Source organism: Ictidomys tridecemlineatus, chromosome 3, assembly GCF_052094955.1.
Source record: "Ictidomys tridecemlineatus isolate mIctTri1 chromosome 3, mIctTri1.hap1, whole genome shotgun sequence".
Lineage (NCBI taxonomy): Eukaryota > Metazoa > Chordata > Mammalia > Rodentia > Sciuridae > Ictidomys > Ictidomys tridecemlineatus.
In genome coordinates, this window is record NC_135479.1 from 193268963 (window position 1) to 193292899 (window position 23937).

Consider the following 23937-nt stretch of genomic DNA (forward strand, 5'->3'; position numbering starts at 1 on the left):
CTCTACATAGTCTCATAATTACTCCTTTATATGGCAAATAATGTCGTATTTAGGGAGTAAATTATTTTTATCTGCTTTTTAAATAATGATAGTACTCAGTGAATATAGAGCCAGATCTGTGAAATCTAGGTAAGGCTGATTTTCAGGATCAGTTACAAGAAACTTGGGTTAACATTATAAAGTTTTTAGATAATTGTTTGACAGGGCACTTATGAAAGAACTAATATTAGTCACTGACTCTGAAAGTTCTTCTGCATCTAACTCCTTGGTGTTCACTTAGCACCTAGTACCTATAAGATCCAAGTCAGACACAAAAAGGAAGAGGGTGTGGTGATTACCCTCAAGGACATGACCATGCAACTAACCACAGTAACCATCTGCCTTTGGTTAATGCTGTGATGCCTGTACAGATGGAATTTCATGAGAACACAGAAAGGGGAGCACTTTCTCTTAATTGGGCATTGGAAGACTTCAGAGCAAAGATTGGAATTGAGCAGAGGCCTTCAAGATAAAACTCCACTTCTCAGGTGACTTTTGTTATATCATCTGTGCATTTGGAAGAAGTTCTTCATTTGCTAGTCTAGTAATATTATTTAGTGTCTTTTAAAATCTTCATTACATGGATAATGCAATTCTTTACTCTGAGAACACATCCTTTTTTTTTTAAAGTTTACATCTTAGTCTTTCCTTTTGATAGATGAACCCACCTGTCAATTACAGAAGAAACAGAGAAGGCATGAGTAATATTATGAACTATTTCTCAGTGCTGTTCCTTTGAGTTTACTGATATAGAAATCTTTAAGAGTTTCATTCTACTGATCCTTTATAGAAGGTTGAATTTAAACACCTTGACAAAGGAAATTTAATATTTTTTCTCTATTTCTCAATTCAACTTAAGTTATAATGACTTTGTTTCAGATTTTCCAATTTTTATAGGCTACTAATATGTTGATACTGATGATATTTCAAATCGTATTTTGGGTTGATTTGAGAAGATAAAATAAATAAATAAAAGTGATTCCTTTTACCTGTATAATTAACTTTAACTTCAAGATGCATCATGGCAATATCACTGTCCTTTTCCCGTTTATTGTAATGAGGGTTTATGACAATTTGATCTATCAAGCGAGATACTATATGAGGAGAAGTCAAATTTGATCTCATGTTCAGGCCTAGGAATGCTGTCCATTTGGATTGGTCCATATTTCGCCTAAAGTTGTAAAAAATAAGTATAAGTTTTGCCTTTCAAAGCAGTTACTCTGAAAAACTATCTAACTGCAAACAGTAGGAATTATGAATTTCCATTCTGCAATATTCCTGTATTTCTCTGTAGAATTTTTCTTTACAATATTTCATATTTGTTTCTATCATTCTTAATTCACATAAAATTGGACATATGTGTGGGGTACCATGTGATATTTCAATACATGCATACATTAAATAATATTCACATCAGGATATATATATCATTATCTCCTCCAACATTTATTATTTCTTTGTGGTGAAAACATTCACAATCCTTTATTCTAGTTCTTGTGAAATATATAATACATAACTGTTATCCATAGTCACCCTACTGTGCAATAGCACACCCAAACTCATTTCTCCTACTTTAGCACCCTGGACACATCTTTCTCTTTTCTCCCTCCCTTCTACTCCCCCTTGAATACTCCAGGTTTCTTTGAGATCAAATTGTTAGATTGTAAAAAGGGTTAAATTTTTATATTTTGATAAGATCACAGAAAAAACCTTAAATAGGACTAATCTCTGTGTCACTTCTCTCAAATTATCTCTTGATCTTTAGTTATAGATTGTGATTCTCCAATCTGGATGTACATTAGAATCACCTGGAATGCCTTTAAATGATGTAAACAGTGGTTTCCCCCTTGTCTCTTCTAATTTAATGAGTATGGTATGGACCAGCAGGCAATTTTTAAAATAATTTAAAAATAAAACCTCCACATTTAGAGTAATATATAACCACATTTGAGGGCCTCTGAATTGGATTGAATTCTACCATGGGATCCTTCAGAAACCACAGCAGCTGATGTAGTAATAGAAGGAAGTTCAGAGACATTCTCCAATTTAGGGAGTCACTGAATTTACATAGAGTTAAGGTAAGCAGTAAAACTTATAATGATACTTACTCAAATAATTTCCACATACAAGGTTGGCTTTCAATAATGTATTGGTAAAGGATAATAATTGTGTTATAGGACAGATGAAATTAGATAGTAAATTATAATCTGAAAGTGTTTAAGGACTCCTAAATATGCTATTGGTTTGCAATATCTTTATGCCAAGAAATTTCCAGTGAATAGATGGAATTAAAGCCAATTAAGCTATGTTCACAACGATGTCAAAATCCAATGACTGAAATTATAGATAGAGAAATCGATTCAATTCTTAGCAATTTCAAATGCCTAGTTTAGTGTGATATTTAGATGGTTAAAATTCAAATCATCTGCAAATACAAAAAGGGCAATAAAACTATTTTACATCTATCCATCTACTTTTTCATCTACCTATTCATTAAGAAGATCAAAATACTAAAAGAGATTCCATTTACATGTCTAAAAGTTTTTATTTTATTCCCCAAATTATCATGGTTGGTCAAGTAACAGTTATCACTAAAAGCAATAGATAACTAAAGCTTCCAAAGAACACCTACTGATAGCACACTGTATTAAAACTGGTGATTTAAGGAGTAGTGGGTGGATGTGAACTAGGTTAGACTTTAGAGCCTGTGCATGCACCAGCAAACACCTAGTACAGCCATGGGTTCTGCAGGAGGAACTAGAAACTGGCAGGTAGGATTGAAGGTTTGGCAAGCAGGAAGGAGAGGCATGCTCTGCCATTGGATTACATGCTCAAGCAGGGGAGGTACTTCTGCTCCCAGTAGTTGCAGGCAGCTCCTGAAGTGGCCCAGATGCTGAGCTAGGAACATCTTCTAGTGCTATAGGGAAGAAGAAGGCCCTGTCTGCTTGTCAAGAAGCCTTTCTGTTTTTCTTCTTAAAGCTAGAGGATTCATGCTTGGCACACATAATTTCTGACATGCTGAATACATTCTATTGTCACTGAACACTGGTACTCCCCTGTGTACTTTGGCCTACCTAGACTAGAGAGAAATCTCTTTCCTCTTGTCTTGTTTCTGAAATTTCTCCTCTATCTATCATATCTAAACTAGATTTCCTCAAGTTAAACTGCAAAGCTTTCTCCTGATTTGCCTATCTGTTAACACTGAGAGGAAGCTGATAATTATGCAATTTTAAGAATTGTATCTTTTTCCTCAATATTTAATTTATATATACACCCAGTATTTATAATAAATTAATCTTAAAATTACTACATCATAAATTTCTTCCTTTATACTTCATTATATTTCTTATATATTTTATATTATAATTATTTACATAACTTACATATGGAATTAATATTTTATATTTATAGTGTATGCACATAAATTATCTCTATAAATAATATTTATTGTATCAACAATCTAACATTTAAAACATCACAATATTTGCTTAGAGTATATGAAACACATATATATTTTTTTGAAGTTAACAGAGTATATATTATCATTAAATTATAAGATATTTTCTCAAGTGTTTTCTATATATTATATCTTCAGAATATAATATATATGCATAAAAGCATATTGAGTTAATTTGTTACAGGTTTAAATTAGTATTAAATTAAAGCAATTTAGAAAAAGCATAGCTGAACTCCTAAATTCATATCTCTTTTGTAAGAACTATATTTGAGAACAAATAAATGTGTTACTGATGAGAGTGTAAGTAATGTAGATTTTAGTAATTACTATTTCCTCTCATTATTTTGAAGTCTTGAGTAGAAAACTGATATATGAACCATGAGCTGTGAAGGTTAAATATACATGCTTCAAGCTAGTGTCTAATTAAATGCAATTTATGACAAGATTAATCTGACATATTCTTCATCATTTATAAAATTGTTATTGTGCTGCATGGAAAATAGCCTCCTTTTTCATGTTATTTCTTTCAGCACCTGTAAGTAGTTCCATGGTTAGGAAAAAAAAAATCCCTTCAATACATGTTATTTACATTTATCTCTCAAGTCCTGCTCAGAAACCCTTCTGTGCCTATGAACTTAACTTTCCCACAACAAGTCCATGACCAGCACAACCAGCACTGCTAACACTCCATCCTGTGGTAATTCCAGAGCTTTTCCTCAGTGGAGAGTGACTGGAGAAACCAGATGTGACAGCCAGTGCTTTCAAACTTTTATAAATCACTTGAGAAATTTTCCAAAATTTAGATTCCTAGTTTTCATCTTCAGAGACTAATCTGGAGGGTCTAAGTGGGTTTCAAGAATTGGTGCTTTTTAATCATTGGGATACTGTACCATGCAAAAACCTTCTTAGCTTTTTCATTAACCCAAAGCTGAAGGATGAGAGAAGAAACCCATTAGAGATATCAATTCTTATTCAGGTGAAAAGAAGAGAATTAGTATGTTTTAAAATCGTTCTGGTCTCAAATAATTTACAGTCTAATTAAGAGAGGAGGAGCTACAGGATAGAAGATAGAAGGGCATGGGGAAAAGAGATGATCCTACTGGACAGACAAACCTCAACCCACAGAGGTTAACAATGGGAGATACAAGGCAGCATTGGACAAGAACGATGGCTGGTTCCACCATATTCCACCTCCATTTTTACTGTAAACAAATGTTTATCCCAATGTCAGGAAGAGTAGGTTGGGAGGGAATAGACAGGAATGCCCTCCTGACTTCTGGAACCTCAAAACTAGCACATTTCCTAGCACACAAGTGGTGCACCGGATGGGTGAACCAATGCTATCTCCGAACTATGCTGCTATGTGTTACTGTGTAAATAACTTTATTGCCCTGAGAGTCAATATTTTAGAAAGTAAATATAGTAAAATAACTGTGCTAGAGAAACACAATATGTTAAAAGAGAAAAAAAATCAATAGGGGTTCATAAATGTAAATTGAATTTTTTTTTGTGTGTGTGTGTGTACTAAAAATGGTGCAAAACAGCACCTCAGCAAGTTTGTCCACAGCCAGCACTAATGTGTACTCCCAGAGGAGTGTTTTTGTTCTCTATTTTTATCATCTTTTGCAAAAGATAATAAAAATTCTCGGAAGATAGCCAAATTCTAATTTATAAGACAAATAAAAATTAGGATGTTTCCAAAATATAGGTTTGGTGCCAGAGAACAAGAAAGCTTTAGAGGAAATCTGAAAGAATAAAGAGTAAATGGGATTACACCAGCCACATTCATCAATCTGATCATCAGCATAATTATCCTAGTTAACAAAGTAAGCTGTTTATGAAAGGACATGGATCTGGAATGCATGTTCAAAAGGTAGTTGTGAGTGAAATGGGGGTGGGAAAATTGGATATGTTCAATTTTTAATTCTTTCCCAAATAAGGAAAATAGTTTTATTATATGTGTTTTTATTTCATTTATTAAGTAGCATTCTGTTCTTAAGATGTAGGTACACATGTAATTATTTAAGGCACCAGGAGTGGTAAGTACAGATAACTGGGAGTAAGGTATATAAACCTCAGCAGTTTTTGACTTTGTGTTATTCACAGAAACTTAAGGAACCGTCTTTGAATTCCGTCTTCATTTGACTTCCAAGACTCTCCACGCACTTGTAATTTTCCTTTTGTTTCATTCCTTATTGTTTTCTCCACTTTTTCCCCCAGTTGCCTTTCTGTTTTCAAACTCTCTATATTAGAATACTCCTGGATTTCACCTTTGTCTTCTATTCTCCATCTATATTCAGTCCATACATGATCTTATTCAGTGCTACCATCACTTTACCTGAAATATACTTGAAACTTACAAACTTTTATCGCAATTACTGCATTTCTGAAATTTAGGTTAGCATACTAATTAATCCGTATTAGTAGAAATGTCCAACTTACATGTATAAAATGAGAACACTTATTTCCTTGTTAATTCTATTTCTTCCAATTTTCCTCATTTCATTCATTGCAAGTATATCAAACTCACCCTGCTGCTTACTGTTTCAATCAAATTTTTCGTTGTTGTTGCTGTGAACAAAAGACCTGACAAGAACAATTTTAGAGGAGGAAAAATTCATATGGTGCCCAGAGGTTTTTGCTTCAGAGGTCTTAGTTCATGGATGGTGAACTCCATTGCTTGGGCCAAGGTGAGGTAGACCATCATGATAAAAAGGGTGTGGAGGAAAGCAGCTCAGCACATGGCAATCACGAAGCAGAGAGAGATCTGCTCACCAGGGACAAGATACATATTCTAAAGCCAAGACTCCAGTGACCTACCTCCTCCAGTCATACCCTACCTGCCTATAGTTACCCCCAGTTAATCCATGCAAGTGGAGTAATGCATGGATTAGTTTATAACTGTAATAATCTGATCATTTTACCTTTGAACTTTCTTGCATTGTCTTGCACCTGAGCTTTTGGGGGACACATGTCTACACCATAACACATATTTACACGAGTAATTCTTCTCTACTCCTTACTTCTTATCTCTGTTTATTAGTAAATTCAGATGAATCTGACATAAGAACTTATAAATGACATCTAGCCACATGTCCAGCACCCTTACTGGTGATCCTAGGACACTATTTTCTCTAACTGGTTTCTATAATTTTGTCATGACACCTCCCAGTAGTATCATCTCCACACAGAAGCTTGATTAAATAAAGTTATTATTTAGTTTTCTAACTGGTCTCTCAGTCCATTTACCAGGGCCTACTGAGTCCTTTTCAGGGCCTTCTCTGCACCTTCAATCTTGTTCCTGTTACAGCCAGTCACTTCCTGGCCACAGCAGCAGGGCTTCTCAAGGTGTTTTGGAATCGGCCTAAATCCTCTTACCCAAGAGCACTAGTACTTTGTTACCTCTACAGAAATTTGTGGAACTTCTCCTTCATTTTGTTCTTCAACATCTATTGGTTCAGTGAAATTTCCTGTAATCACCGGATCCAAAAAGGCCACTTTACTCTTTCAGTTTATACTATTTTATATTTCTTTATTATACATATCACTCCCTAAAATATTATATTGAATGGCTTTCTGCCTTAGCATATAGCAGATCTGCCTTAGTGGATCATTCTGCTCCGAAAAACTGGGGCCAAGGAAGTTGCATTTTTTAAAGATATCACAGCCTTTAAAGAAGCACTTAAGACTTTGTCCAGTGTCAATAGGAAAGATCACTCCAAGGCGTCTCAGAAATTGGCAAGACCACACCCATCTGAGGCTCAAGGGTGTAAAAGTAACCATTCCCTTGAGAAGAGACAGTGGGGCACTCTGCTTGCCCAGTGGTGCCTAGGAAGTTTTTTTCAGTGTGTTCAGTCACCTAGGCACCTAGCAGCTATTCCACCAGGGGTCCTGGAGATGTGGCTACTGTGGTCAGATGGCCTAGAGCTTGGTGGCAACCACCAGGTTCTGGTTCTGCAGGAATGCAAGATACTGGAGTTAGAGGGACATAGAGGCTTCCACTGAGATTTCAAAGGAAGGCCTGAGAGGCCAGGCAAAGTGCAGTAGAATCACAGTTCCTGTGGACAGCCCCTGAGAGGACCATACATGATGTGTGAAGGAAGCTGATGCTGGAATGGAGACTCCTGAGATGAAGAAATGCCAGTAACGTGCAATGTTTGCCTAGGAAAGCTGCAGGAATTGAGCATAGACCAGCCAAGAGAGAGAAGATGTGGTCTGAACCAGCAAGGCCATGGGGACAGAGTTATACAAGTCCTTTGCAAAGAACGCCAGGATGCCAAGTGCTCCAGATGCCAGACATGGAGCTAGGGAACATGTTTGTCCAGCTGGATTTTGGTCTTGCTTTGGTCCCATCCCTTCTTTCTATGCCCCTATTGCTTCACATGGAAATATTTACTTATGTGCCTTTATATAGGATGCATGTAACTTGCTTTTGACTTTTATAGGAGTTCATGCTGAGAATGTGCCCTTAGTTTCAGAGGAGACATTGTACTTGGACTTCTCGGCAATCTTGGAACTGTTGAGACTATGGGGACTCCTGAAAAATGGACTAAATGTATCATGCGTTCTGAGATGGGCATGAGGTTTTGGGGAGCTGGGGCATAATGTTATGGGTTAAGACATGTGGTGTCCCCCAAAAGATTCTAAGTGAGAAAATGCAAGAAGGATTAGAGGTGAATTGCTTGGGTTAAGAGAGCCTTAACCCAATCAGTGAATTATCTATGATGGGATTAACTCACTGGTAACTGACAGTGGGTAGGGTCAAGCAGGAGGAGGTGGTCATTGGAAATGCACCTTTAGGGTTTATATTTTGTTGTGTTCAGGACAGTTTTTTTTTTTCTCTCTCTGCTTCCTGATGTCAGGTTTCCAGCGGCTTTTCTCTGCCTCACTCTTCCACCATGTTGTTCTTTCTTACTTTAGGCCCCAAAGAATGGAGCCTGCTATCCTGGATTGAGACCTTTGAAACCATGAGTCCCCAAATACTTTTCCTCTTCCAATTGGTCTGTCTTTGGTCTTTTAGTCACAGAAGCAAAAAGGTTGATTAAGACATCAGGTTACATTAGCATGAGTGCTTACAAAATAAGAAGGAAAAAAAAAAAGAGTTCTGTAATGTGTTTTAAGATGTTGACTTAGTTCACAAAGTAGAGATAGATGGCTTCAGAGATCGGATACTAAAATTTCTTAAAAACAAAATTTCTGGGTGGAGTAAAAAATATAAGATACTTGCTTAAAATAGTGCTAAAATAATAGTATTAAAAGTGGATTATAAAATATGGATCAAGGTATATTTAAATAATACATAATTTGAAGTAGAAGACACAGGTTTGACATTGGTAAAGAGAAGGTCATAAATTTAAAAGTCCTAATGAAATAGTAAGATAATTTTAACTTCTATAAAAGATGACTAGTGGCTCAAATTTTAAATACAGTACAAAAGGTATCAAGACTTCCACTCTAACTAAAATAAAACATAACTTAACCTTAAGAAAATCACTCCCCCTTTTTTTCCTGGTGCTGGGATTAAACCTAGGGTCTTGCTGGATAAATGCTGTACCACTAAGTTACATCCCCAGCTGTTTTTCTTTTTGATCTGCAAAAATTACTATAATCTTCAAATGGTATTTTAGTATTCCTGCAACCTGGAAGAGATAATCATTATTAGCTTACCTCCTTAAAGATTTAAGAGTAAGTAAGTAGACAGAAAAATGAAATTAAACCCATGATGTTTATATTTTAGAGTAGATAGAAGTAGCAAATAGTTTTTCAAGTATTTTCTTTGTGTATGTCTGTGTTCTTTTTAAGATGTATGAGGCATTCAAAATAATCTGTTTTAAACTATTATTTTAGTGTTCACTAAGAATTAAAGAATATCAGACTTGAAAACCTTAGTGACTGTAGTATTCACTAAGACATGTTACTTTGTAATCAGTTATTCACTGTTGGAAATGTTTACTTTCAAAGTTTTATTAGCTATACAGTTTTATAAATTTAGTAACAAATAAAATGTAAACAGTATATGTCTTTCTCACCATACCCTAAATACCTCCTATATGAAATCATCCATTTCAGGAATGTTAACACCTGTTCCAAGAAATTGTTTTAATAAGGAATGAAATAACCCATGTGTCTGCTCTGAAGAGCTAAATTAAATAATGGAAGATCAGCAAAAGTTCTTTTGGTTAATTTTATATATGTCTATTCAAGGACTGTGGTCCAGACTCTAAATCTATATATGACTACCCACCCAAATGACTCAATAGTGGTAGCTTCTAGAAACAAGATGGAGATTAATTGAGAAGGGGCATGAAGGATGATATTTAGCACAGGACAAGTGCTCAACAAATACCATTGGACTAATGAATATACTAGAAAGGAAGCAATCCAAGCCCAGGATGGGTGATGAAACTGTTTTATATCTTTATGAGACTGCTAGTTTCACAGGTTCATAAATTTTTAAAATGCTTCAAATTGTACACTTCAGATTGTGCATTTTGTTATATGTAGTGGGAAAAAAGAATGGAAAGCCAATATCAAACTCTAATAAGTTTGTTTTACATGCAGTGTGAGGTAGCAAGACTTTTTGTGTTTTGAGCTTGAACACAAGCATATATGCAAATAGTTTATAGATAGTAGAAACAATGTTTTTCATTGTTGAAGACAAAAATAACTAATGCAGAAGAGACAAGATTAGAATATACCCTGTGGTATTTTATTTCAATTAGGTTTGTTATTTTGAGTTCACATTTATAACTATGCAACTATGTCTATTAAGAGATTTAAAAAGACATATACCAGCAGCAGCGATGAGCACACAAGACCTTATTTACTACAATGTAGATAGGACTAAAATTAGTTAAAGGGAACTGGAGTCTCTTATAGAAAAGCTGACTTGAGGGGTAGGGCAATGAGAGTATAAGATCAACCTGAAACTCTTATTTTACCAGAAAGCAAAGTTCTCAGAGACTGAGGATATACCAAAACTGATCGTGGAGCAAGCATGAAAGTTTTTCCAAAATAGAGGGACTTTCTACAAAATATGTGGCTTGTGTTCAAATACATTAAAGGTAAAAAGGAAGGTGGAAGGATTATTTCCAAATAAAGATACAAAATGTGTAGCAACCAAATGCAGTGCACTTACCCTGGATTGATTCTTACATAATAAACACAAATATAAAGAGCATACCTGAGAGAATTAAATGATTAAATTGCATCAACATTAAATTCTATTATTAGTTATGATTATGTAGGGAAATATCTTTGTTTTCAGTAATAAAACACTGAAGTGTTTCACAATATAGAAGCACAAAAACTAGATACTACTAAATAGTTCAGAAAAATAAAATGTTTTTGATTTGGAGAGAAAGAATAATAAAGCATGCAGAATGAAATGTAAGCAATGATGAATCTGGGTAAATGTCTAAAAGAGTTCCCTATACTATTCTTGCAATTAGTGTGCCTGTGTGAAATTGGATCAACACAAAAATTTGGAAAATAAATCTGTTGAATGTTCTGCAAGACTTGGACTCTTCTTTTGCTGTACTTTCTTATATAAGAAGTGCAATAAAATAAAATCATTATTGCATATTTATATGATTCATGGTATGCAAAAGTATTGTAGCATTTTAATTGCATCCTGACAAGCACATCATGGGATATATATTCTTATGGTCACCCTACAAATGAAGAAGGTGAGGTGCAGAGATACTAAGCTGATTATTTATAATCCTCATGGAGTCATATATGGGATCAAAATCATCTCCTCTGGTTGCACTTTAGGTCCTAGTAACGTTGGCCCACACTTTTTCCTTTTAAGATTGTAAAGGGAGACAAATATCTTTGATAGAGGAACAGAATGGGCAAAAGGATATTTAAGATCATCCAGGGAGAATAAAGCCTGAGGGGTGCAAATGGAAATGTTGACAAAAAGACAGGATAGGAGAAGGACTGCTCAATTAAGCCATTTGACTACCTGCAAGTCAAACCCCAGAACAGGTATGCATTGAAGAAAAGCCACTTGTTTAATGTGTGTTCTGTGAACTGCTTGATGGGAGTTATTCTTAATATTAGGAAATTAAACTTTTCACAGCACCAATTAGGAGTTTAAAGAAGTCAAATAATGGGCAGTATTGGAATTCTGGTACAAATATGTTTTAATGACAAAATCTAAAATAATATCAGAAATTTTCTTGATTTTCTAGAGAAATGAAGTAGAAGGCAAAAAATCAAAGCAAAACAAAATCTTGGCAATTGGGTAAAAAAATGAATTCTACTGGTGGCTAAGTATCGTCAAATGCAAAGTTGAATTCATAATTCTAGCACATTTGCCTTTGTTCACATGTTCAAACTGAAACTATGTGAAAAGACATTTTATGTTCTATATGATTGAAATTGTGTTTACATTAAGAAGAAACTGCTTTATATTTCATACACACATACACACACACATATACATATCTGAGGTTTGAAAAGATATGATAGTGGTATCACTGACCTTTAAAAAACATCCATAAGTTAGATAGTTGAAAGATTAAGTTAGATAGTTGAAAGATGTCACTAACCATACTGTAACCCTGACATTTAGAAAGAATATGTTCTAAAAGAATATCAAACAGAGGAATTACCAAATCCCAGGTTAATATAGCAAGGTTACTAACCTGCAAAGACCTACCTATGTGCAATAGAAAAGATTAAATGTTTAGCTAAAAATGTCTCATATTTACAACAAACTAATGATATAGATGTTACCCATCTGGGATTGTCCAGTGCAGAGTATATGTATAAGTAAATATTGAAGCTATATTTAGTAGGAGTGTTAGCTTTGTATCACTTTGGTCAAAATACTCGTCAAAAACAGTTTAAAGGGGGAAAAGCTTATTTTGGGCTTGTAGTTTTAGATGTCCAGACCGTAGTCAGCCAACTCCATTGTTCTGTGCCCAAGATTAGCCTATGCATCATGGTAGAAGTATGTAGCCAAACAAAGCTTCCCAGCTCATGAGCTAATGGCAGGCAGGCAAGTGGAGAGAGAGAGAGAGAGAGAGAGAGAGAGAGAGAGAGAGAGAGAGAGAGAGAGAGAGAGAGAGAGAGAGAGAGAGAGAGAAATAGACAAAGGCCATAAACACACGAATAGATATAGTCTAGGCCTTGACCCCAGTGATGAACTTTCTTCTGCCATACCTCATCTGCCTACAGTTACCACTCAATCAAATTATTAACCTATGAATTGTATTAATTCATTGAAGAGGGTCTCATAATCCAATAATTTCACCTCAAGATTTGTCTGAATTGTTGAGCACAGGAGCTATTCAGGGGATACCTCATAACTGAATCATAACAGCAGGGTAGGGAAAATTTACTTGCTGTAGATACTTTTTTATAGTATGATTGAACAAATATAAAATATAAATAAAATTTAACTACAAGAAGCCTGCAAAGTCATGACAAGGCACTGCAGATACAGACAGAGACTTCAATTTAGGCACTTAGAATAGTACCCGGTGCCTGGTATCAGAGTGTTAGTGGAATATAACCTTGCATGGCTTCTCTGAAGGTCAGCTGGGTGGCCCACCTGAGATCTAGCCAAGGATTCTTTCTCTCCAGATTCCTAAGATTATGCTTTTGAGTTTATTATCATTCTGTTACCATGAGAATTTAGGCAGAGACTCGCTCTTTTAATTCTTATTCTCCTTGCCTCTTCTTATCTCCCCTAAAACTCTCATAACTCTCTGCACCTGACAATTTGTCTTTATTTACTCAGTAACTTTCCTTGTCTGTGTTGGTTGGAAGAGTTTAAGTCTTTTCAGTGATTAACTGCAGCTGCCTCTTCCTGCACCTACATAGGTCACACAGAGATTCTGGATGCTGGCTACAGAGATGTATCCCAATCCTCACAGATAAGGTTACTGGCTGAAGGCCCTGCTTACTCAGTTAGAGGCAGGAAATCAAGTCCTAGGAGAAAGGTATCTTTTTTTTTTTCCCCCTGAAGTAATTCAGAACTGTTGGAGTGTAACTATCTAAACAAATTCCTTATCTCATATGGAAGCAGAGAATTAACATGTGCTTGGGCACAGGATCGCTTATTTTCTCCTTCTTCCCTTGTCCCTCCCTATTCCATCTACTTCCTCCTGAGGCACTGCTTTTAGAGAGTGAAAATAAGCCTTAGGATTCAGCATTCATTTTGCCTTATTTTGTTACAAAAACAAAAATAGAGTCATTATTTTAAATTTTAGTTACACATGACATTAAATGTATGTAAACTCAGAACTAAGTAAACATTTACAACAAAATGCTTAAAAATGAATTGGAAGACTCCTATGGATGCTTTTTGATATTCACAATTTGCTAACAATAAGTACTGGCCTAATTGAAAAGTAATATACACAGTTTATACATTAAATACTAACTCCACATTCTTAAAAATGCGTATCTTGTGGCTAGGTAAAAATTTCAATTTTAATATATGTAGGAAATATAATACTTGATATAAATACTTAATGGATAATTTTAATTGAACTTTCTCTATTATACATGATTTCAATGGGAAATATCTGAAAAGTTTGCAATGTCAGGAACTATAGAAACATTGTCAGAGCAGTGTGGTTTTGCAAGGCTGTAGGAAATGTGGCTGTGGTTTTGCAAGATTGTGGTGAGCCTATTCGGGAAGGGACATGTGATACTATACTCACGCATATACGCAGTGTGCAGCAGACACAAGCCAGTCATTACTGACAAGAGATGCACCACAGACCATACGGCCTTGATAATACAGAGCAACCATCCAGGGCCAGGCCCCTTCTTTGGAATCACTTCCTCCAACAATCTTTGGACTCACTTTTTGAGCCACCAGTTTTTTCCCACACGCTGTTAAAATAATTGAAGAAAGAACATATATTTTATTTTGGGGGAGGGTATTTCTTTTGACCATGAAAATTTAACAGGGACATAATAGCTTCAGGTGACCTAAAGCTCTATTCAGAATTTTAAATTGAAGGCTTGAAGGGGAAGGTGACAACATATTGACTTACATTTATGGTTACATTGTAACAGAATCAGGGAATCCTGCAAGCACTGTTGACTGTAACAGAAGAATAATTATATTTCAAAAATTGTGCACTTAACGTTTTACAGTAAAACATAATGTAGGTTATCTTACTGTTTTCTTATTTAAATGAGCTTTTTATTCTACATATCTTACATGAAATGCAAGTAGGCACAAATGAACATCAGAAAACGCCCCAGTTTAATGCCAAGTACACATAAATTGATATCCTAACTACCATTTACTCTTCGAGTGACTTTGGGTCAGTTACTTAATATCATTGAGCCTCAATTTCCTAACCTTAAAGTGGGAGTAGTAGTACTTCCTGTATTAGACTTATGATGATTAAAAAAATATTTGCAATGAGTTATTATTATGCCTTATACATAATGAATACTCAATCAATGATAAATACTCCTATTTTGTTTGAATCAACTTTGGATTTCATCTTCTTTAATATAGTGGTCCCTCCAATCTTATTCATGGGGAATAGATTCCAAGATCCCCAGTAAATGCTTAAAATCACAGGTAGTACCAAATCTTATCTTTAATGTCTTTTTCACTATAACTAAAACCCAGGAGTTATAGCTCACAGAAATGCTAACTTTCTTGAATAGCCCAATAATTACATAATATGTGTTTTTGCAGCTTGAGGTGTGACAGTCAAACTAGCACAAATTTCTTTTTCTTTCTTCATAATTTCATGTATAGAAAATTCATTCTTATTACAGATCAGAGGTCTTAGAAATCTCCCTTATGACTTTTTTTCATACTAAGTTGAGAAACTTCAACTATTTACTTAAAGGTAACACTTTATGGCTTCCCTTCAGTATAATAGCCAGTATCATTGCATTGTGTTTAGGGGCCATTATTAAATAGAATGAGAGTAACTTGAATATGAGCACTGAAATACTGTAAGTCAATCTGATAAGGAAAATAGCTGCTAAGTGACTAATGGGTGGGTAATTTAGACAGTGTGTATATGTTGGACAAAGGGATGATTCACTTTCTGTGCCAAACTGAGTAGGACAACTTGAGATTTCATTATGCTACTCATATTGAAAGCTAATTTAAAACTTAAGAACTGTGCATTTTTGGAATGTTCTATTTAATATTTTTAGACTGTGAGTAATTATGGTCAATTGAAATCACAGAAAGCAAAACTGTGGATCTGGAGAGACTACTTTGCAGAGTATGCCCTAGTATGGACAATCCCACAACTATTCAGGGCCAGACAAGGTGTGAGGCTGTGTGCTTGGTTCAGGGAGTTGAATGATGAATGAGTCATAGGAACTGCTTTCCAGGAAGGCAGGCATGTAAATAGTAAATACTAAGTAAAGTGTATGCATAAATTATTGAAGAAACTCATTTAAAAATGTGGATACCAATTTTTACTCAAAGCCAAGACTCCTATTTTGAATTTTAAATGAAAATTGTTTTGCAATGTGTTATACAGTACAACCACTAGAGATCAGTATAACACAATAAATTGTAATACATGAACCTAATACAGCTTCCTTAGATATCGGTCACATTAATAGACACATGCTCACATACACACATATATACTTAACTGAATCTGTTCATATTTTTAGGTGTTTAAACTTTGGAGATAAATAAAATGAAACAAAATGCAAAGCAATGCTATATGCTCAAATTAATTTAGTGTTTCTCGAACATGCATAATAAAATTTACTTGAAATTACAAAACTCTCCATTGCCTGATTGACATATCGTCTATGATAGAGAATAATTTTTATAGAAATATAAATAAATAGATGTAAATTTTATTAATAACCAATAATGTGAGTATGCATTTCTCACTATAGATATATAATTATGTATCCATGGTGAGTATAAACGAATTCCTGTTCAGGGATCCACTTGAGTTGGAAAAAGAAATTACTTCTAAAATGCTTCCTAGTATATATCTCAAGTCTCACCAAAACTCTTTCTAGGCACTGGGGTTGTAGCTTTGAGGTAGAGAGCTTGCCTTGCACATGTGAGGCACTGGGCTCGATCCTCTACACCGCATAAAAGTAAATAAAATACATAAAGTTATTGTGTCTATCCTAAAAAACTTAAATAAAAAACTCCTTCTACATCTATAGCACTTACCAATAAAAATCCATATTCAAAATGATTAGTTTTTCTAAGACGTGTTGAATTGTCTTAGAAAGATTAAGCAATGCTTAATTTCTTTTTATCAAGCACAGAAAAGTTTCTGGTTAACTTAGTAATTAGCCATAAAATTCAACTGCACTTAGCACCTCCTTCTCCAAGTATTTTGGATAATCAAACTGTTGTTACAAAATCACACGCATGCATGCATTATCTCAGGGTAGAGAACATTGCATATTCTCTAGGCAGAATGAGCAGCTAATCCTACTTTATCAAGGTGAATTTACAAAGTTGGAAAGAATTATAATTACTGTTCTGGCCATTGTCTTGGAGTCAAGCTAGGTTAGCTCTCTCTAGTGCAAGAATAGCAATGTCATGATCCTGCCTCTTTTCCTTGACCCAGTGGGGTAATACTGTGATATGAAATGATGGGTTTTAATCTACCCTCTTGACTATAAAGAACTAATTTCTATTTGCTTTTATGGCTAATATTTCCCTTTTTCTTATTGAAAAATCATGGCTTTCATTTAAATTTTTTGCATTTTTTCTTTATTTTTTCTCTTGCAAAATACTACTTAAAGTGAGACTTGGAAAATTTTGAAGATAGTGTGTTAGAGTAGAGAAGTAGAATGCTTTGTAGTCAAGTCCACTTGGATTAGAATCTTCACATTGCCTATTAGCTCTGTGAACATTTCGTGGCTCAACACCAGCTTTCCTATCCTCATCCTTATAGGGGAGCAATATTATTTAAGTCATAAAGCTTTTACAGGGATTGGAGGTAACTTGTAGAATATTTGTATCACAGTGATTGTCACATGATAGACATTCAGCAAAATATTTGATAAGCATTTTGCATTCTGTGTCTAATACTATGTTTTGAGCATAATATTGATCAGTACATATCATCACATATCCATTGATATCTCTTACCATAACAGAAGTAGGTCACTATTCAGATTGCTGAGTATATTTTAGGTAGCCTTTTCCTAGTGGTGGCAAATGGTAGTTTAAGTCTTGTGCATGCCTCATAACAAGAAAAAAATGAGTGTACAGGCTAGCAGATTTTGAGAGTAGAGACTAATTTTCTCTGACATCCTTCCCCTTCACTTATTTTTATTGTAACCACTAGTGCAAGGGTATTTTCAAAAGCACCAGTTTTCATAGGCCAATAAACATAATTGTCTCTGCAATAAATAAATAAATAAATGCACAAAATAACTAATCAAATGGATAAATGAATATTTTTGAATGTTTGCCAAGACAGCATAATGTAGCTAATTAATAGGAAGGGATTAAGGACATTTAACTAACTGGCTTATTTGTTTTGATGAGTTTAAAGAATGTCTATAAATGGTGTCTCTTTTGAATATCACGAACATACTTAAAGTAATGACGTCAATGTAAGCTGATATTGGCATTTTGTTGATAAGTATGGAATAACCTAGCACTGGTCTGAAATATGCATATGATTAACTTGAATGGTTTTTAAATTCTTTATCCTTTGCTTTTTCTTATTAAGTGAAGTGTCTATGACATGAATAGATGAAATTCTCAATATAAAAACTGCTTCAAGATCTATAATGGTAATATAAATTCCGGCATGTCTTAGAGAAAGGAATCTGGAAGGCTGCTTTGTCACTTGCAGATGGTTTACTGCATCCTCAATGAGACTCATAATAACAGTCAAGGTCCTACAAATACCAATACAAAACATTCAACTCAAAGGTCCTTTTATTAGCATTAAAAATACTCCTTTTTCAATTTGGTTTATACGTTGAGATCACAGAAGTGTTACCTTTCTTGAATAGCCCAATAATTACATAACATTATTTTCTAACATTAAGAATAGTTGAACAAAATATACCAGCAAGAGCATTAAGGCAGAACAGAAGAAATGATAACATCTAAGCTAAGACAAATTCTTGAATACAGGAAAGTTGTTGCTTTTTAATACCTTTGGAGAGGCTTTAAAAATGAGCCTTACTTTTAAAAAGAGAAGAGACTGCATAGGCCCAACTAGAGGTTTAGATGTCATTTAATACTCATCTTCTATTTGCTAAGTAAGAGAAAAAAAATATACTATGATGCCTTCCCCCATTTATCTTATTTTAATGGTAGCTAATTTTTGTAATTTGTGTTGTTTTCTTTAGTCTGAGTCACACTAAACCTATATCCTAGATCTCACAATTTCTGCCTGTAGGATTTAATTGTTTACAAATCTAAGAATTAGAATGAAGAAGCAAGTGTATGTTATTAGACCTTATCAAACCCCTATTTGTGTACACAATGACTGTGTAGTCAATATCTCATTTAGCTCTCTTACCATATATATATGAGAGAATCAGTGTTATAAAAAGTATAAATAGATACTGCTTGAGATCACTGTTGTGGATTACATGCCCAGGCTATGAAAGCATTAAAATTTGACTGTCTTCAAAAATTGATCTTCTTTCCAGTTCATGTGCAAGACCAAATTTAAGACCCACCTGGGTGTCAGTATTAAGCTTCCATTTGGTGCTGCACTTAGTTTTACAAATGGTCCATCTCCAGTAGAGAATATTGGCATTGATGAATTTCCATTCCTATGGAAAAAAATATATATATATATAAATAAAAGAAAAACACAAGCAAAAAACATAAGCTACAATTTTAGTTCTTTATATTGTGAAGACTGAGAAAAATTATTGGATTCTGTAGAAGAGGAAACCATTGTGATACAAAACTTTGAATGTTTTGCTACCTACAAAAATAGCATAGATCAAGAGAAGAATGGCCATAATAACAGGAAATATAATTTTAATTTTTACTTAATACTTCTAGTGTGTGTTTATATTCTCATATTATTTTACAAAGTTGAAATCATTGTATATATACCTTAGATATCTTATTTTTACTAGGGTTTCTTATGTTGTTCAGCAGTTTTTCTGATGGTTGATTTGACTATTTCACAGAACTATTGCAGTATCATTTAAGCTTTTTTTCCTTACTGAGCACAATTCATCTCTTTTAAAAAATGCATGTTGCCTAAGGACAACATAGAAAAATAAGATCTTCAGTTTTCCTATCTTTCATAATGTTGCTTTGTTCTTGACATTTTGTTCAATTCAAAGGCTAACAAGCCTTAATTTAAAACCAGAAGCCACTGTTACTATAAAACAGGGAGTATGTAGCCTGAATCTTCAAATATCAATGGATGAGCCAGTGCTAGGTGGAGGCACCTCCCTCCATGAGACAAAAGACATCCAGTCCCCTAGGTTCTCTTTCCCCAGAAAGCCTGTTAAGCCCCTGCTCTCCACTGTGATATTTAATTAATGATTTCTCTTATATATCCCCAATCTTTTCTGAAAGTTCAACTGTATACTTAAGCTTTCAATTTCTAATCTTTTTTCTTTTATTCCAGGTTTAATTTTTACATGCAAATATGCTGTTAAGCTGGAAACATCCTGATTCTGCTCTCTTCCACTGGCCAGCAGGGCGATGGTACAATTCCTCTCTCTTGAAGTGGCATGATGAACTTGCCCTTGCCTCTCTACGAGAAGGCCCAGTGTTACTTAAGACTGCAACCATCACTGATGCTTTGCTCTTTGTGTACAGGAATTTCCAAGGAGCACTCAACACTATTATATTTTTAACAAAGAACTGGGTAGAGGGTTATTCCTTTTACTTCCCATACCTTTAATAAATGAAGAATGTTTGGTATCTCTCCTCTGCTGAAGAGAGAGTGGGGACGATGGAGCCACTATCTAGTATGCTAGAATTTGGCTTTTTGAGCTTTTATAAATGAGATTTAAAATCCTATGTTCAAAGACAAATGTCTCAGAACTATGAAAGACCAGACAGAGATTAATATGTTATATTAAATTCTGTATCTGAAAAATGCACTTGAGGCTCCTCCTGCCTCTGTTTTCTTTCCTTGAAATTTTTATAGAGACACACTGTGAAAACTACAACTAGAGTGTGAGCTTTTAAAATTTCCCAAATTCCAGATCTGCAGATTAGATAACTCCATTACCTATTTACACTGATCTCTGAAATCAATAGAAATTTAATGTCACATAGAAACACCGTATAGCATTACCTTGTTGACATACTAGTGCCTCCTATTTCTAAACATTTATTACCATTTTTATAGGTTATGTACCCTCAAAGGGCTGTTCGGACTTCAGAAAAACTTTATTTTATGTGAGAAAGGGAGCATACACATGCAACCATTATCATTTTTGAGGCCATGGGTGGAGTATAAAAATACATTCATAGATGAATTCTAGGGAGAGCAAAAGGAATATCCCAAGGCTACTTGCATGGTATTAAATCTTCTGCCTCTTTTCTCAGGCTCTGCTTAGGTTTCTTCTTTTTTCTTGCTCCTAAGACTGTCTTTGCTGTGATAAGAATTCTTCCCTGAAGCAGGAGCTTAGGTAAGGATGTTTTAAGCCTTTGGACACACTAAAGCTAAAAAGAATAATAAGGCAAGCTGCAAATACTGCAGCCAGGCACTGAAGCTCATTTCATATCCCCAAAAGCTTAAGTAATGAATAGAGCCAGGTGGGATTAGCCTAGAAAGGCTTTCAGAGGAAGATGGTCCTTTCTTTTCAGATTGGAGGGAAAGAAGAGGATGGATTTGGAAGGACAGAAAGGAAGGCAGAGCATTCTATAGGCAAGGAGGGGAATAGTGGGTGGAAGGGATTTGATGGCAAATCACTCCATTAGGACAGTCATGGCATGCAAACATTTAGGTAAACACCACATCTGTACTGTACAAGTTATGATTACAATTGCTTACTCATTTACTACATTTAAAGCAATATATTTAGCACTCACCTAGCCTATGACAGCTTTTAGATACAGTTAAGTTTAATTAATTTAAAAATTTCTGACCTTGACACTTAAAGTTGTGACATTTACATAGAATCACATCAATGCAAAATTTACTTAATATAATCCCTTTTCTCTTTTGTGAAATCTACTGCATTATGAGTAAGATAAAAATAGATGGGTTAGTTTGGTAGCTTCTCTTTATTTGCTTTCAGATGTAATGGTACTAGGAAGAAAACAAATTCCTCTTACCGTCTATGAAAAATATGGCTGAGAGAAGTGATACTTCTACAAGATTGTCAGGGAGACAGGTTCTCTGTGGACAACATCTTGGACACTTTGGGCACCATCATCTACTTGAACATGATTTCTTAGCTGCTACTGGAGCTTGAAGTTGCTATTGTTTATTTTTTGAGCAGGGTCATGTGGCACACACACCCACATTTGCTCAGATGTTTTCTCAGTACCTATATTTTCTTAGTGGATTATTACTTTACAAACACATATGTGTGAAATTCCTTTAGCATTTACCATTAGGTGAAATCTGCATTCCCCTTAGAATTAGTAGCTTTGTGTGTGTGTGTGTGTGTGTGTGTGTGTGTGTGTGCGTATACCAGAGAATGAACCCAATAGCGCTTAACCACTAAATCACATCCACAGCCCTTATTAATTTTTTTTTTGATACACAGTCTCAATAAGAAGTAACTTAGTGCCTCACTAAGTTTCTGAGGCTGGCTCTGAACTTGCGGGCCTCCTGCCACAGACTGTACAGCAACTGGTATTACAGGCATATGCCACCAGACTGGGTGGAATTAGTACCATTTCTTATCTCATCATGAAAGCTATGTGACATGGAGAGCTGTGGCAGAATATGGGAGAGTAATGACTGAGATTGGGGGTCTCTGATAATCTACATGGCTATGGCGTGCCTGGTACCTAAGAATGTGTCTCTGCAAAGGCATAGGATGTCTAGCTTCTTTGGTAATGCCCCACATGAGGAGGCTCTGAAGAAGAGTCTTATCAGCTTCAACCTTGATCTCAGGCACATAGCTCCCGGGGATAGAGGAATTTTCATGCTAGACAATACAGTGTTTCACCAGCTCTGCTACCCCTGAACCTGCCCGCTCAACAGCAACTTTAAACAATGGACCTTTTTGAGTGCTACACAAAGCTCCTAACATTGAACATTGCAACTGTGGATTGCAACTGCTGAAAAGCTGCATAGATGTTTCCAGTTCTGTAACTTTCTGAGTACAAAGAATTATGCTTGCATAGTCTTTAACCTGATAATAAAACATATGTAAATAAAGATAGCTCCATCAGAGAGCAGCACTCCACCTTATCTCAGCTATTTGTCTTCAAAATCAGCCTGTGTGAGTTTTTATTTTTCTAATCACCATTGCCCCTCACCAGAACTTCAAATTTGGCCTCACTAGATGTGGCAATGTGATGTCAATGTTTTCCTTAATGAGTGGGTTTCCAGGAATCTCAGACATGAATGGTACCATTGTAATAATCTTGTTATGTTTCCTAGATTTGTATCCTTATTTCTTTGGGCTTTAATTTCATGTATTACTCTGTTAATTGTACTGCATATGCTGTCATCATGGATATCTGTGTATTTTTTAAAGGAAGTGGGTATGAAGAAAAGGACATGGGAGGAAATGATGGAGAAGAGAAGGTGACCAATAAAGATGTAAAGAAGAAAGAAAAAATAAGGAAGTAAAAGAAAATTAAAGACAAGAGAGGAAAGAGCTGTTTTCCTTTGGATTTCATCAATTTTATTTAAAACTATCCTTTGTCTCAGAAAACATACAGCATTAATAATAGGTGGTGCCTTAAAAGTACTTTTTAGAAGAGAAGTAGGATGAATAAAGAAGGTTTTGTTATAAATTTCACAAGACTGAAGTTTTTTCCTCTTACCTGTTTCTGTTTTATAATGTAGAAAACTCTTTCTCCCTTAGAACAGGCTTATAGGAAATGCTCAGTGGAGTTGTCCTTAGGCAAAAACAAACTCTCTCCTTGTGTCAATGTAGCAGACTAAATGTTGCAGAAAATTAATGGTATATAATTCATAATTATACCAAAACATAAAAGCTTTTCTTTCTCTTTTTTTTGTATGTATCATTTATATTCTCAGTAATTCCCTGGCTGCATCAATCTGTTTGAGGTGTCAACATACCCATTAAAAAGTGTAATCTCAAATAGAAATTCAAGACAAAGAGAATTTTCCCTGAATTGTATTAGTACAAATAAGCAACTTTCATAGAAAAGAAACTCCTAAGTCAAAGTAGTATATTTTCTTATATATTTAGTTGGTGAAATCAAGAATGAGTTTTCCCAAAAAATATATAACAGCAATATAGGCTTTGGTAAAAATCTAGCTATGGACAGTTTTACTCTTTAACGAAATCTTTCTTATATGGATCTTCCTAAACTCTCCATTTCTCTTGATCTATTATGAGGGTGGGAG

At 34.9% G+C, this 23937-nt stretch overlaps 1 protein-coding gene across 1 annotated transcript in view; it reads right to left on the reverse strand.

The window, feature by feature from the left end:
* Tmprss15 (transmembrane serine protease 15) overlaps positions 1–23937 on the reverse strand; it is a 120536-nt gene that overhangs the window by 8911 nt on the left and 87688 nt on the right. Inside the window, exons 19-22 of the mRNA XM_005324323.4 lie at positions 19139–19234; positions 14518–14567; positions 14179–14353; positions 1029–1210 (exon numbers count right to left, since the gene is read on the reverse strand). Of these exons, the coding sequence (XP_005324380.2) occupies positions 1029–1210; positions 14179–14353; positions 14518–14567; positions 19139–19234 (503 nt within the window). The remainder of the gene's footprint in view (positions 1–1028; positions 1211–14178; positions 14354–14517; positions 14568–19138; positions 19235–23937) is intronic.